The sequence below is a fragment of the Athene noctua genome, chromosome 17 (genome assembly GCF_965140245.1).
Source record: "Athene noctua chromosome 17, bAthNoc1.hap1.1, whole genome shotgun sequence".
Taxonomy (NCBI): Eukaryota; Metazoa; Chordata; class Aves; order Strigiformes; family Strigidae; genus Athene; species Athene noctua.
This window is the reverse complement of record NC_134053.1, coordinates 10,585,177-10,600,534: the sequence shown is the minus strand read 5'-3', so window position 1 is coordinate 10,600,534 and position 15,358 is coordinate 10,585,177. Positions and strand designations below refer to the sequence as shown.

At 59.9% G+C, this 15,358-nt stretch overlaps 1 protein-coding gene across 2 annotated transcripts; it reads right to left on the bottom strand.

Moving 5' to 3' along the window:
- Nucleotides 1–4: 4 nt before the first annotated feature.
- On the bottom strand, nucleotides 5–15,085 carry SLC25A1 (solute carrier family 25 member 1). Of its 2 annotated transcripts, none has more exons than XM_074920913.1 (9): nucleotides 14,923–15,085; nucleotides 3,797–3,904; nucleotides 3,527–3,626; nucleotides 3,157–3,295; nucleotides 2,640–2,724; nucleotides 2,389–2,493; nucleotides 1,870–1,985; nucleotides 1,463–1,536; nucleotides 5–1,352 (listed from the first exon to the last, which is right to left on the bottom strand). In XM_074920913.1, exons 1-9 carry the CDS (start codon nucleotides 15,011–15,013, stop codon nucleotides 1,238–1,240), a joined length of 933 nt encoding a protein of 310 aa, XP_074777014.1. In that variant the 5' UTR covers nucleotides 15,014–15,085; the 3' UTR covers nucleotides 5–1,237. The 2 variants fall into 2 exon arrangements, with proteins under 2 accessions (XP_074777014.1, XP_074777013.1); XM_074920912.1 differs by having other exon boundaries at nucleotides 3,527–3,657; nucleotides 14,923–15,079.
- Nucleotides 15,086–15,358: the final 273 nt, after the last annotated feature.

Sequence of the window (15,358 nt, the reverse complement as noted above, 5' to 3'; positions counted from 1 at the left end):
CCAATGCAGCTGCTAAAGCCAGACTGATTTTATTCAAATCGGGAATGTAAAACAGAATAATAATAATAAAAAAAAAAAACAAACCACCCAACCCTCACTGGCTTGAGAGCAGAAAGCCACAGGCAAACCATGCCTGGGCTTTCCTTCTCCTCCTTCACTCTCCCGTGTTAAGGCTGCGTTCATCACTGGCGGCAGGAGGGAGGAGGGACGGGTTGAACCCCGGCTCCCACACCCCCCTAGCGCCTTTGGGAGAAGTTTGGCACAAATCGGTGGGGCTGAGCCCAGCATGGGGCAGGGCAGGGCCCGGGCCCCACAGCCACGGGTGTTAGTGGGTCAGCGTGAAGCTCTGAAGCTACAGGATTACCTATAGGGCCGCGGAGAGGCGGCGGGAGGGCAGATGGGGGGAATGTGGCAGAAGAAGGGGTTTGCACCCCTGGCCGAGGGGCCAAGTCTGCGGTACGGGGCTGTACCTCCTCACCCTGGCTCGCACACGCGTCTCAACTGTAAACGGCAAGTGATGGGGGCACCTGGCTCGCCCCGGTCCTGGTCCCGCGGTGAGGAGAACTAAAGGCCTGGCTGTATGTGCAATGCTGAGCAGCACCTGGTCAGCAACCTCGGGCTAAGCAGGACCCCAGGGGGTCTCAGTGCTGGCAGGGAGGAGGGAGGCCAGGGCAGTGCCAGTGGGTAACTGCCCTCCTGTCCCCAGGGGTGTAGAGGTGGTTGGCCTCCCCAGAGCTGCTGTGAGAGCCGGTGCATCGCTCCCAGTCGGCCCCAGGAGCCTCTGCCAGCTGTGATGCCTGGTGCACAGCTTGGCCATTGCACCCACACGGCTCAGGGGGGCTCTCTGCACCCCCAAAAAGAGCTGGCCCCTAGGCAGCTGGCAGCTCCTAGCTGCTGGGGGGCCCTGGGGGCACAGGGCCACCATCCCAGGGGACACCTCACCCTGGATAACCAGCGCTTGGAGGTGATGCGAGACCAGGAGGAAGTGTCACCAGGGGATCAGGGTGGGCATAACTGGGATGCTGGGGTGCTGCTTCCTCCCCACTCCTTTTAGCACACAACTAATAATTTAACCTGCTCCAGAGCCTGTTCCTAAACATAAAGGTGGCCGGGTGTGGGGGTAGGGCGTGCATGTGGGGCAGACTTGGCCCCGGGCAGTGCCACCGGGCTTGGTCACCACTCTCCGGCTGCAGCCCCGTGGGGCAAGGGAGGTGGGGGCTGCCCCGGCCCGGCCACCTCAGTCCGTTTTCCACACCTTGTTGAGGAACTTGACCACCTCATCGTAGATGACGAAGACGATGGCCACGTCGAGGCAGACGCGGCCCAGACGAGGCACCGTGCCCTTGTAAAACCTGCCGGGGATAGAGGGGGGCCGTCAGGCTGGGTGCTATCACAGCCTCCTCCCCACTCATCCTGCCCCCCCCCAATGCCACCCCTCGCCCGTCCCTGCCGCAGGGCTTACGCCAAGGGCCCTTCGTATTTCATGATCTGGTAGGCACAGTCCCAGGTGCTCTTGTACTTGTGTGCTTCCAGTCCCTGTGGAATGGAAAAGCGGGGTCAGAGGCCGGAGCCAGGGGTACATCTGGGGCAATTTGGCGGGGGAGGCAGAGAGCTGAGGGTGTGCCAAGAGGAACCAAACCACCTTCACTGCTGCAGGCCACCAAACTTGGCAGGGATGTCCCCACCTCCATGCAAACACTTCCCAGCACCCCCACGGCCCAGCTGAAAGGAGGCAGCATCCCCAGGCTCCCTCCAAACCTCGCCAGCATCGGGCACCGGCCCTGGGGGCTGCACAAAACAGCTCCCAAACAGTGAGTGACCCCATCCCACCACAGACAAAGCGGTCCCACACTGTGCCCTGTGCCATACCTGCATCCTGGTCTTCACCACGTCCAAGGGGGTGTTGCCAAAGACACTCGCAGCTCCAGCAAGGGCTCCAAACACCCCTGTGACGAAGGGGTTGATGACCTTGTTGGGATCGTCCCCTGGTAAGGAGGAGAGGTTGAGGGCAGTGGTGGTGTGGGGATGAAGCACAGCATCCCCGAGGGAGCCCACAAGGATGGTCCCAGGTCTGGCTGCTCATGGTCAGGACTTGTACCATGCTGAGCTGGGTCTTTGGAGGGGCCTGTCCAGCAGCATCTGCCTCGCAGAGCACAGGCAGCACTGAGGGGCTCAGGGTGGGGGTGAAGGCAATGCTCTGGCACCAGGACTTTGCAGGCCCATGAGCTGGGCCCCCCCTGCCCCAGCTTTCACCTTTCTCTACCACGAGAGGCTGAGCCATGAGAAGCAGAAGGTGTGCCAATGGAAAGCCCAAGCCTAGCTCCCAAGGATGGGCTGGGGGACCCAGCAATGCAGCTGGGGTGGCTTGTGGGGATGGGAGCACCATACCTTTGTACCAGTTCTTGAGGGAGGTCATGACGAAGAAGCGGATGGCCTGGTTTGATCCTTGCTTGAGGACGGTTGCAGTTAAGCCCTGGTAGGTTCCCTTCAGTCCTGCAGCAAGAGAGGGCATTGGAGGGGAGCACCAGCCTCACACAGGCAGAGAAAAACCTCCCTGGGCCGCTGGTCCCAGCCTGTACCTGTCCCCCACCTCCCACCCCATCCCTGCAGCGTGGAGTAACAGCTTCCCTGGGACTCACCCTGTTCCCGAACGATCTCCCGGACGCCGTGGAAGAAGCCGCGGTATTTGGGCTTGGGGGAGCACTGGTCATGGATAAACTTGACCTGTGGGGAGACGACGTGCTCGTCCTGGCTGAGGCGAGATGCAGTGGCCCCAAAGGGCTTCCAGGCAGCTCTCGCCTTGCTCCAGGGATGGCCCCAAGATCAGAGCTGACCCACGTGGCCAGGCAACACTGGGTGAGACCATGGGGGAAGCCTGTGCCCACAGCCATCAGTGTATTTTGCAGAGAAAAATCTGGAAAACTGGGTTTTACAGTGCTAAAATGGGTGACAGGATGGCTCCTGGGTGGGGGGCTCCTCCCTGGAGCAGGGAAGGATCCACAGCCCACCAGACCTGACCTGTCCATGGGGCTTTCCAGCATCAGCTCTTCCCCTACAAAACCAGCCTGAGCAAACCCACCAGCCCTCAGGTCCCTGAAAGCTGGGCATCCCTGTCTCTCGCCCTCTCCCAACCTGGCCCAGCTGCTTCCCACCCACCTTTACGGTCTCCATGGGGCAGACCACCACCACAGCCTCGGCCACGCCAGCGCCCAGCCCGCAGATGAGGCCCCGTGTGCTGTCCAGCCGCCCCTTCTCATCTCTCATCTGGTTGCTGAGGAACTCGAACATCCCGAACCTGCAAAGGAAGCACCATGCCAACCCCCAAGCGCCTGGCTGGAGGGCTGCACCCCATGCTCTGGGTCTGTCCCTGGAAGCAGCCACGCACCCTGCAAGACGACCCTCTCCATCTAAGAAAGCACCCAGCTTTGGCAAAATGCCCCAGGGGACACCAAGGACAAACCCGCCCCACTGTTTGCTGCTGTCTGAGGTCCCCCCCAATTCACCCCATGCCATGGGTGACACCTACCTGACAGCAGCTTTGGGGATGGAGCCGTACACCAGCGAGCTGAGCCCTCGGTACAGCCCCCGAATGCCATGGTCACGGACAGTCTGCTTCACACAGTCCCCTGCGGCAGAGCACAGCAGTGCCACTGTCACCTGCCACACCGAGGGCCACTGTGTCACCCCCACTGCCCACCCCACCAAACCCCGCTCACCCCCCCAGCTCCAACCAGGCTCCCCGGGAGCCTCCAGATCCAGGCGGCAGGTTGGGGCAGGGCACCGGGTGCGCGCTCACCGATGCCCTTGTAGCGGGGAGGGTTTGCCTTCTCATCCAGCTGCAGCTGCGTCTTCACATACTCGGTGGGGAAGGTGATGCAGATCTCGATCCCTCCGGCCAGGCCACCTGGGTGGGAAAGGAGGGGACGCTGGAGCCTGGAGCAGCACCGTGCCCATCCAGCGCCACGTGGCTGCTGTTGGCTTCAAGACAGCTGAACCCAAGACCTCTGGCAGCCAGGTCTGGGCTGGGACACCATGTCCCTGTCCTCGACAAACCCCTGGGGACTTCACGTGGCAGCTGGGCCCTGCGCCAACCCAGCACCCAGCAGAGGCATCACCACCTGGCCATGGCAAGAGCTGGCAAGGAGCTTGCCCAAAGGGGTGGGAAAACCAGGCAAAACACTGCACCCAGGGCTGCTGTTTCAGTGTTGTTTCCCCTTCAAAGGCACCTCTCCCCCTCCATAGCCCTACACCCCACAGGTGAGCTGCCAGCACGGGGATTTATAAACCCAACGGAGCCTAACGGTGCTGCACGAGGCCCAGCACCGCTCACGCAGTGCCAGCAGGAGCCCATTTGCAGACTCAGCCATGCCAGCACGGAAGCACAATTATCATCAAGGCTGTCTGGCCGCCCCAGGCTCACACGGTGGTGGCTGCTGGGCACTGATTACACCGGCTGAAGCCTTCCCACCACAGCCAGGGGACACGCCAGCACCCCAGCAACAAGTGGCACCAGGTCTTGGTGCTTGGGCTCCCCTTGGCTCGCTCAAAGCACTTGCAGCTGGCCCTGCCGCGAGCTGCCTCGGGGCAGCAGAACCAACCCTGGCCGGGCTGGGGGTCCCCGGGAACTGGGCTCTCTCCGGCATGCAAACAACCGCCCAGCTCGTTTCCTTGCATCAAAGCAGAGCCGGGTCCTGCCGAGCAGCGGGAGCTCTTTGTGCCGGTGCAAAAGAGGAAGCACGGGGCCAAGCCAGGCTCCCCCAGGCCTCGCAGGAGCAAACCCCCCTGCAGCCCAGGCCAGGGCACAAGCCAACGCTGGGGCAAAGCCCCGGACCAGCAGCTTCCCTGGGACCGGGCGTTACACGGTACAATGCTGGGGAGCCCCGGGATGCTGCCGCTGGGGCTGGGCACGCACCAGAGCAGCCCTCGAGGCCCTCCTGGCTCCTTGCCCAGGGAGGGCAACTCAGGCCCCAGGCTGCACGACATGGCCCAGTGCGGGGCCAGGTTGGCTGCCAGCTTTCAGCCTCCCACACCACCTGCACCAGCCCCTGCAGTCAGCCATGTGCTCAGTGTGACAGCAGCGCTGTGGCTCCCGCACAGCCACCCCCCGCACGGCTCTGCTACGGCCCAGGAGGAAGGGCCAGCACAAGGGCTGGGGGCAGTCGTGGGTTATCCTGCTCTGCAGTCAAGTGCAGACCTGATGCCACACAGCAGAGCACAGCTCTGCTTATCAGAACCCTCCAAAGTACCCTGCGAGGGGACACTGATAGGGGACAGGCCACGGCTGCTACCTGTGACAGTACCAGCCAGCCCCAAGTCCTTGGAACCAGCAGAGATCCACTGGCAAAGCTGCTCACCCAGCACAGGGATGTTCTGGGAAGCAGGCTGGCATCCCCCAGGGCACTGCTACCTTCTCTCAGTGAAGAGAGGTGTCCTGGAGGGAAAGGAAAGCAGCCTCGCTGTACTCCCTCCAACAGCTGGGCAGCACCCACCTTAAAACAGCCTTATCCTGGGTTTTCCCCCAGGCACAAGAAGCAGTGGGCTGCGCTCCTCCGTGCCAGCACTCAGCACAGCCGAGATGACAGGAAAGCCCAGCTCCACGCTCCAAGAGTAACCCCCTCCTCCCGCAAGCATGGCGGGGATGGGGACGTCATGGCACTGACTACTGGTCCCCCATCCCCAGGGCAGGACTTGCCAGCCCAGCCTGGCAGCATCCCGGCCCCATGGAGCACTGGGGACAGGGCTCGAGGCCAGCTCGGCTCCACCACAGCAGACAAAGGCCCCTTGTTTCCTGCTGTGTTCCCAGGAGGAGCCATAGCTGCTCAGCACGGGCCAGGCAGGCACCTCCCCGGCGGCAGCGATGGGTGACCGCTGCCAGCCTTTACACCTCCACAGCGCCCTGTGCTTTGGTGGCGTGGGAGGAAGCTGTGGCAGCCGCAGGGAGGCCAGCTCACACCCGGCTCACACCCAGCTCACGCCACTGTGGCCGGCCACTGTCTCTCCTCTGCTGCGCCACAGAGGGACAGCCACCATCCCCAGAGCAATCCTGCTGCTCCCCTCAACCCTGTCCCGTCCTCGGCATGTCCGGCAGACACCGCAGGTCCCACAGCAGTGGGAGCTGGGGGCTTGCCAAGCACTATAATTACTCCTGCAAAGTCAAACAGCTCCTGCAGGAAAAGCTGGCGGGTCCCTGGCGAGCAGTGTGATGAGAAGCAGTGTCCTCCAGCCGGGTGCAATGGTTCCCGAAAAGCTGAGTGCCAGCTGGCACCTCTCTGCACTGCTACACACCACTGTGCCACCAGCCCCACTGCCAACGTAGCCACACAAACACCCCAGGTGCTGCCAAGGCCACTTCCCTCCCTCCTACACTGCAGACCTAAAGTGCTGGACATTTTAAGAGCTGTAAATGTTTGTTCCCTCTCAGTCCCCCAGCACCAGCTGCTGCTCCAACACCTCCAGAAGCCAGAGAGCAGGGAAACATCTGGGACAAGCACCAGCCCCTTGGTCCATGGCAGCCACACCAAATGGCCCAGGAAGGGATGCTGTGCCTCCTGCAACCCGCCTGCAGCCTCAGCAGCGGCCAGGATTAAGGGCATTTGTCCATGCAGGGGAGGCAGAGAGGCTCTGCCCAGCATCCCATGGGCAAAACCGCATCCACAGGAGCCTCTGAGGGCCCTGGCAAAGGTACAGGGTGCTGCTCCTGGGAACCAGCAGCCTCTGGGGCACTGGAGCCACCTGAGCTAAGTCGGAACTGGGTACCACACTGGCTCCCCACAGCAAAACACAAGCTGAATGCAAAAGGTGTCCCCAGCCCAGAGCCACCCTGGCCCGCTGCAGCACACACACACGTGGCCCTGTCTGTGGCAGGAGACACCCCAGGGGCTGAGCAGAGTGGCAGGGACATGGCTGGATGCCGGCACCCTGACTGCCTCTATCACCGCTCGTGGGGGACAGGGGAAGGGAGGGGACCCTGCCCGGAGGCTGCCCTGCTGCTGCACAGCCAGGACAGACTCCAACACCCCTTTTGGCAGCTGCGCACAGGCAAATTACAGGGCAGGCAAACAGGCCTGTTCAGGGAAATGCACCCAGAGGAGAATCTTCTCCCTGGCCCTGCTCTGGGATGTGTGCTGCCAGGTCTCCTCCCTGCCCCCCGGTGTTGCTCTGGCCCCAAATCCCATGGGAAGGTGCTCCACAGAAGGCAGGGACTCCAGACCAACTCCATGACTTGGGGCAATTTTAACCCCTTCCCTCTCTGGAAGTAAGACCCATCAGAGGTCAAGCGTCGTCTCCACATGCTCTTTTATTCCAGCAGAAACCTTATTCTATGCAAATAAATCACCCTACTGCCCATGAGCAGCAGCCTCTTTCAGCCCCTCTCCCTCGCCAGGGCTGCCGAGTGCTTTGCAACCTGTTTACCCGGACTTTAACCATCAGCTTCAGCTATTGCAACACTGCAGAGTCAGCAGGAACAGCCCGCAGCCAGCACGCAGGAGGTGAAAGAGCAAGCGGGGCAGCCCAGAGGCCGAGCCAAGACTTTTGGTTATTAGCTGGATACAGCAGAGGCCGAGGAGAGAGGATGTCCTTCAGGGAAGGACGCTCTGCCCAGCCCAGAGAAGGTCCCTGCGGCGGGGGGATCCCACGCCCGGTGTTAGGAATGGCTCCCTGCCTGCAGCATGCCTGCAAACGCCCGCCTGCCAGCAATCCTGACCTCGCAGGCCCAGCAGGGAAGGGGAAGAAGGGAAAAATACCTGTTTGTCAGCCACTTGGCATGATTTTCCCAGGAAAAGTTCAGCTCTCCTTTGTGGAGGGGCCAAGCAGAGTTATTCGGGGACATGGCTGGGGAGAGTTGGCAGAAAGGAGAGGGGGTTTGGGGACAGCAGGAGGGTGCTGCCCCTGCAGTGCTCATGCAGCGCACTCAGGTTCAGTCAATGACCTCAAACGCCATTAGTGAGCAGCTTCTGGGGACACCACCAGCCACCCCCTGACCAGCCCATCCCAGGGACCCCAGCACCCAGTGGGTGCCGAGGGCAGGAGGATGCAGCCGTGATGGGGAAGACGAGTAGAGACAAACCAAGGCTGCACAGCTGGGGCTGGCACTGCCACCCCTGCAAACCCCTACCCAGAGGGGTTAAGTGCCTCAGCAAGCAGAACACTCACTACCTTGCTCAGGAGCCACAGAGGGGCAGGAGGTGGCAATGGCCCTCTGCCACTCCTGCAAGTGGCTGTGCCTGCAAAAACATCCTGCTCCTGTGGACAGAGCAGCAGGGCTCTGTGCAGCTCTGATGAGAAGTGAGCACCTGGAGAGCAATTTCAGCCTCTCCATTTTAGGGGTAATTTCAGATGCAGATACACAAGCACTTGATTTCCATACAAAAAGCTCCTTTTAACTTCAGATTTGGCAGGATCCTTTCAGGCCAGAGGAAATTATTCCTAAGGGCCTGGAAGCAAAACAGCAGAGCTCCCACAGGACCCATGTCTGAAGCTTGCCCTTCCTGCGGGCTGTGTGGCTCAGGATGGAGGGAAGGCACAAACAGGCTTCCAGCTCCTCTCCAGAGCACCAGTGACCCCACACTCCCCCCTTTTTGGAGGGCACCCAGCCCACCTGCAGAAGGTGTGGGTGTACAGGGTGAGCGGAGCAGCTGAGGTGTGACATGGGCCACACGCTGTGGGCACAGCCAGCAGTTCTGCCCACCTCCTGAATGCTGTGCTTACGGTTCCTACCCTCATGAGGGCCCTTCTCTGTTAGTCAAGATACTTTTCAGAGCTGGGGAAATAAAAAACAAAAAAAATTAAAAATAATCAAAGACCAGTAGGGTGCTACAAATCAAGAAGGCAGAAATGCCAGCTCATGACAGTTCTCTGCAGCTCGGGTCTCTCTGCCTGCTCCCTGCCGCTGTGGGATCGACCCCTCCTTGGCAGCCATCCACGCTGCTCTTGAGCCATCATTAACATAACCCAGCTAAAGGCAGTGGCGGAGAAAGCCTACCATGACCACAGTGGTGAAACGAGTTTAACAAGCCCCACCCTCTCAGCACCATCCCACCACGGGCCATCTTGTGAAATGGGCTCAGAGGCAGAGCCTGGCTCAGGAGCAGGCAGGCATCTTGCTAGGGACAGCACTCTGAAGGAAAGAGAGATGGCTGTCAGCAGGGCTGAAAGGCCAGGCAGCTGGCTGTCAGCAAGGCTGGCGCTGCAGTCCGCGCCTGGGCACCTCCTCCTGCCGTGCACAGCCCTCCACCACCCATCCACAGCCCCATCCTTGGGGAAAACCACCACAGGGACTGTTCTGTGGGAAAGGGTCTTATACGGTGCTGAGATCAGACCAGATAAGACCAGACTGCCAAAAGATTACCTGTGTGTCAGTTAGAAGGGAAAAAACATGCCTTGCAACAGGTCAGCCCATCTCAGAGAGCATCCATCCCCTGCCCTGGGGCTAGGGCCCTTGGACAGTCTCCTATCTGATAGGGGCAAGGCCGGTGGGGGACACGGGGGTTCAGCATGTCCATCAGTAAATACACACATGGCTGCTTTCGTCACGGGCGTGTGCTACGGCCAGGCTGGGGAAAGTCTGATCCCCCACCAGAGATACACAGAACGACAAACATGAAACACACCTCTCTGTACCCTGTGCCACCGGGTGGATAAACAGCCCCGTGCAAACAGCGCTGCAGATAATACTGGGATGGGATGGAGTAATTTGTCCCTAATCTTACTGGAACTGTCCTGTTTCAACAGGCCACCCTTTCACAACCCGCTCATTCATCGCCTCTGCATTTACTTCTCAATGGGTCAATATTGCACTAAATCATTATTATATTTTAAACTTCTTAGCTATGACAACAAAAGCCACTTCCCTTTGCTCACAGTCACAGCATCATCTGCCTTCAGTGATGACTTCACCTTTGGGAACTGCCAAGTCCCCCATCCCAGCTCAACTCACCTTCTCCCCACTGCCCTGCACACCCTGAGGCCCTGCTTCCACTGCTCTGTGCTGGCTCCTGGCCAACCCACCATACTGCTTCTGACATCTACTTAACTCACCAAAAAACTTTCTAAAGACAGGCAACGGGAAGCCAACATCGCAGTCCAGGGCTGTCAGACACCTCCCCCAGCACAGCCCCATAGCTGTGTAAGGGAGCCACTGCCAGGACTGAGGCTTCCTCAGGGACAGGCTCTGGTCTCCTGTCCACCAGCACAGGGGAATGACTATGTACCAGGCACTGGAGCACAGGCAGAGAGAGGAGATGGCTAAAAATCAAGCCCTGCTGTCAGGAGGTGATGTGAGACCTCAGGGCACAAGCACAGGGTCACCGCCACTGAGGCAGGAGCAGGGAGGGTGCATTGGCATGCACTGCACAGGGCTGTCAGAGATGAGAGATGCTGCAACATCCCTGAGCTGTCAGCTCGTGGTGCTCATCGTCTCCAGGAAGATGGATAGCTCCTTCTGATCATTTACGTCAACCCAGAGAAAATGGTCGCCTGCAGAATGTCAAGCAGAGCATCAGGCACGTGAAAATCTCAGAAACTCATATTTCAAAGCCCAGGGTTAACCCCCAGCTCACACAGAATTCATTTAGATGGAAGAAGCTGGGCATTCTGATGTGGTTTCCCAGTCCTGGGGCCAACAGCCTCCTCCCACCAGAAGCCTTGGGGCTGTTCTAGGTTTCCACAGCAGCTGCAGTCCAGGAGGGCTCCCAGGCAGGCAAGAATGCAATTAAAGCCACCATGCTCCTTTTGCCCCACTCCCTAAACAATGACAGCCAGAGGAGGCAACCCCAGGGGGAAACACATCCAAGTGTGATGCACCAAGGGCCAGCAGACCTGGCAACACTGGTTCCCTCCATGCTCACCAGTCCTCCCCCGCAGCCATGTTCAGCCCACCACCTGGCTCAGCATTGAGGGGGGAACATCTACTCTGGGTGAGAGCACCAGGCACCCATCTAAAAGCCAAGGGAGCGTGCTGGACCACAGCCATTCCCAGCAGCACAACCTCGCTCCCACCCTCCCAGGAGGGCAATGGCCCTGGAAGCCCAGGTGGACTTGGGACTTCTGAGAAAGGAGTCCTACTCTGCAAGAAGCAAGTCTCACGCTTTCACACCCAGTCCTTGACTCCTCTCCTCTGTAGGTACAGCATATCCCAAGATCGATCATATCAAGAGATTAACAAAGAGGAAACTGAAGCTCTAATTAGTGCTTTGTTTCTCATGTGATCCTGGGCTCCCTGCTAAACCCATGCTTCATGCCTTACCTTGTAGACCCTTCTCTTTCTCCCTGCAGACCCCCTCTTCCCCCTTCCCCATTCCTCCTGGGACCTTGGTGCATGTTGCTGCTATTTTCCAGCAGTACTCAATGTTTGTAGCAAACACCAGAGCACCAGCCACGACCATTGTGAGCTCTTCCCAAATCAAGCACCATGCAGGACAGCATCCAGGCGTCCTGCCTCTCTGACCAGGCAGGATTAGGTGTAGGCAGGAATAGCAACTGTGAACCAGCCCCCAGGCGAGCAGAGGTACCATGCGAAGAGCAAGGCAGCTGGGAACTTCTCGTGGGAGGGAGCAGACCCCAGGCTTCAAAGCTGGCTAAAAACAGAGTAAGACTGTACTTAACTCTGGGCAGGGCACACAAAGCCTTTCATCAAACAGCTGCTGCTAACCAGGAGTAAAGCTCTCAGGAGAAGGGCAGGGGTACAGGGGTTTGCCTGCAAAATGGCAAGGACCATTTGCGCTGGGCTCTGTATAGTCCACCACAGGCTGGCTCGAGCTGACTTAACAGAACTGCAGTGCCCAAAAACCCAACAAGGAGCCCTCACACGGGTGACTGCCTCCACCACCTCTGCAGCCAGCGCTCCCATCTTGCCACTCGCTGCCTTTATTTGAAGCTCCCTGCTTGCCCACCGCAGCATGGCCCTGTGCTGGGAGCTGTGCAGTGGACCAACAGCACCCATCCCTGCAGGAGGCTGGTGGGAGGGATGGGAACCCGGTGGGCTGAGGGGTTTGTTCGGAAACCAAGACACAGAAACGGAAAGCTGGCTGTAGGGAGGCTGGAGAGACGGCTGGACTCCAGGGTCTGACTGCTAACAGGTTATTCCCAGCAGAAGAGAATACGAGCTGGTCCTCAAACTAAGAAAATTATGCGAGCTTTACAGCAGTAACTGAGCCAGCAGATGCGTTAGAAAGACATAGATAACATCCATTTGAGCATAAAGCCTGCACGTTTACAAGTTTTTAACAAAGTTTAAGCCAAGTCACATTATACCAAACATTAGTGTTCTCCTACAGCCACGTTACTTCTGATCCAGCACCAGGGCCCCCAAACCAACCTTGTACCATCAGTTCAGAGCCTGGGGGGCTCTTCCCCTTTCAAAGGGGGTGTAGGGGTTGAACAGCAGTAAGGACCCATGATCACTCAGCTCTGCCCTCTGGAAGTCCAGTCTGCATGGAGCACCCCCAAGGGCACCCCCAAGACCAAGTCCTGGCAGTGACACCCACCCAACAGGCCAGGACGGCCAAGCTGCCTTCGTGTGCTCAGGATGTGTGGTCGCAGCAAGGTGAAGCGTTGCCTTGGCACACAACAACTGCTTGGACAAACGAGAGCCCATTAGCAAATTAATTTTTAACTCTGAGTTTGTCTGTTGCGACAACTGGAGAAGAAGAGCTCTTGGCAGCCAGATCTTCACTCGTGTCTCTTCAGAAAAGAGCCAGACCCAGCCTGCTCAGGTCCAGGCAGCGCGAGGGAACTGTGCCTCCCTGGCAGAGGATCTCAATCACACACAGGGTCTGGGAGCAGACACGCATCCAGGGTGGGATGACGGCTGCTTATTTAACTCCACCAGCACAAGGCTGATGAAGCACAGCACAGCTGCAATAGTCCATCTTGGACACCTCCAGCTACCCAGAAGGTTGAGCTTCGGAGCACACACCCCTATTGTGCAGATAGATGTCAGATGAGAAACCCCGAGAGTACCAGCAAGCCCCCTGAAGTCAGCAGAAACAGCCACAAACGGCACTGCATCCCCCAGCAAGGGGCTGGAGGGCTGAGCAGGCCGGGACACAGGGAGTTAACAGCAGTGTTCTCCCATCTATGTGGTTCTCTAATACAATTAGATGCCACAGAGGCTTGGCTGGACTTCTGCCCATTAACCAATTACTATGATTTGCTGCAGGCGAGGAGAGGACTAGCATGTCAATAGGATCCTTCTTCCACCTCTGCAGCCTCACATGGACCCGGAAGGGCTTCTCCAAGCAGGGGCATGTGCAGCTTTGCACTGTTACCCAACCCGACACCTGGCAGAGGCCGCAAGCACCACGCTCCTTCCTTTGCGCCAGAACAGCTTCCAAATACATGCACAGCAACTTTCCTGGTAGGGTAGAGCAAGGCAAGGCTGGAGAGCAACCCACAGCCGATAATCCCCGATTACAAACGTACACAAATGCTATGGAAGTCTCCTGCTGCACTGGCCCAGGCAGCGCCAACCTGACACACCGCACATGGGCAGTGAATTGGAAAAGACTGGGAAGGCTGGATGGGGAGCAAAAAGCCTGTCTTTCCCATCTTAAACTTGGATTAAATCCCATTTAAAAGACCTCTAAATAAAAGGGACTAAGAGGCCTGAACTAAGAACCCACTTTGAGGGGGCGACAGCCCAACTCTCAAGACCCCTGCAGAGCACAGAGCCCTGGAGCAGCCTGGCCGCACCAAAGGTCTCGTCGGAACCCTCTCATTCGGCCACGGCTGCCTCCTCCTTGTGCCCCAGCCCCTTGGCCTGGCAGCTCGGGTAACAGCACGGACCCCTCCAGGCGACGTGACCCTGGGAGGCTTCGTCACCCTTTGCACACTCCATCCGTTTCTCCGGCAGTTCTCTGGCGCTGCGAGGGGAGGCTGAGCACCGCGGCCGGGGGCCAGCACCGGCGGCAGAGCCGGAGCAGCGAGGACTCGGGTCCCCGCGCCCAGGCGGAGGGCAGGCAGCTCCTCCCGGGTCCCAGCTACAGGAGCCTGGAGCCCTGCCCTTGGAGGGGAGCAGGGAGTTGGACAGATGAACAAAGGCACAATCGTAGGAGGAGGAATTGGCTGGAAAACACAAAAGCTCTAAACATGTCAATCATGTCGAGACCACGATGGCTCATTTCAAAGGGAATACGCTAATCTCCACTCTGGGAATTGTCCTGCGAGTGGCAGGAGAAACCAGGGAGCTAATGAACGGCTACAAAGGAGTTTAACAACCCTTCGACTGTCTTGGACTTCATTCAGCTCAAAGCTCAGACCAGCTACGAGCATTAGGAAGGGCATTAACTCCGCAGTTACTGCTGCGCTTAGAGCCTGTTTAGATGCCACAGAAACGGTCAGAACCGGACGGGAAAACAAGCCCTGATCCACGGGGACTGCTGCTGAGACACAAAGGAGGGACCCCGAAGCCGTCAGAGGAGCTGCATCAAAGCAGCGTGCGAGCAGGGCTGAAGCAGGGAGGACCCGAGCGCTTCTGCCTTCTCCCTTCACGCCTTCAGGGGGTGCGTAAGGGGGTCCCCGCGGCTCCTCTGCCCCCAGCTCAGCTCCCTCCTGCTCCCGGGAAAACCCGCCCTGCCGCCCGCCGTACCGCGGCCAGCACCCCGGCACCTTCCCGCAAGGCCACAGGTTGCAGGAACCGCCCCGCAGCGACGCTGCGACCCCCGGCCCGGCCCCCCCGCCCCACCCGGGGTGCGCCCGCGGGACCTCTGAGCGCTGCCAAGGGGGAACCCCCGCTCGGCCGCCTCCCGGCGGGGGGCTCGCAGGGCGGGGGAACCCCGAGCGGGCAGCAGGGACGGGGCAGCACCTGCGGGGTGCGCGCTGCCCCCCCGGGCCGGGTCACGGATGCCCACGCTGGCAGCGGCGGCCGGGGGACCCCCCCCGCCCCCGGGGGGAGCTCCGCGGCGGGGAGGGGGGATCGCTTACCTGCCAGGATGGCCTTGCCGGGGTGGGTGAGCTTGGCTTTGCCGGCGGGCGCGGCGGCGGCCAGGTGGCGGGGCGCGGTGGGGGCGGGCATGGCCGCGCTGCACCGCGGCTCCTGCGCTGCCCGGCGGCGGCCGGGGCCGTATTTCAGGGCCGCGCCCGCGGAGGGGCGGCCCCGGCGGCGTCACATCCTCGGGGGGGCGGGGCGGGGACAGCATCCCGCGGCCCGGGCTGCGGAAAACGGGCTTCTGGGGCGGGGTGTGGTGGGGAAAAAAAAAAAATTAGAAACAAGCGGGCGTAAGTCGGCTGGGGCCTGGCTGGGGCTTCGCTGGTGCCAAAATGGTGATTTCTCACCCTGCTGCCGTAGACCTGCGGGAAAACCCTCCGCGTAGGTCCAAGGAGGAGATGTCAGCCCCGGCCGAGCCAGGCGGGAGGCACA

Coding starts and splice junctions, on each gene's coding strand:
- SLC25A1 (XM_074920913.1), bottom strand. CDS start 15,013: ATGCCCGCCCCCACCGCGCCCCGCCACCTGGCCGCCGCCGCGCCCGCC. Junction 3,905..14,922: donor CGGCAAGGCCATCCTGGCAG/GTAAGCGATCCC, acceptor TTTCCCACCCAG/GTGGCCTGGCCGGAGGGATC. Junction 1,537..1,869: donor TGGTGAAGACCAGGATGCAG/GTATGGCACAGG, acceptor TCCATTCCACAG/GGACTGGAAGCACACAAGTA.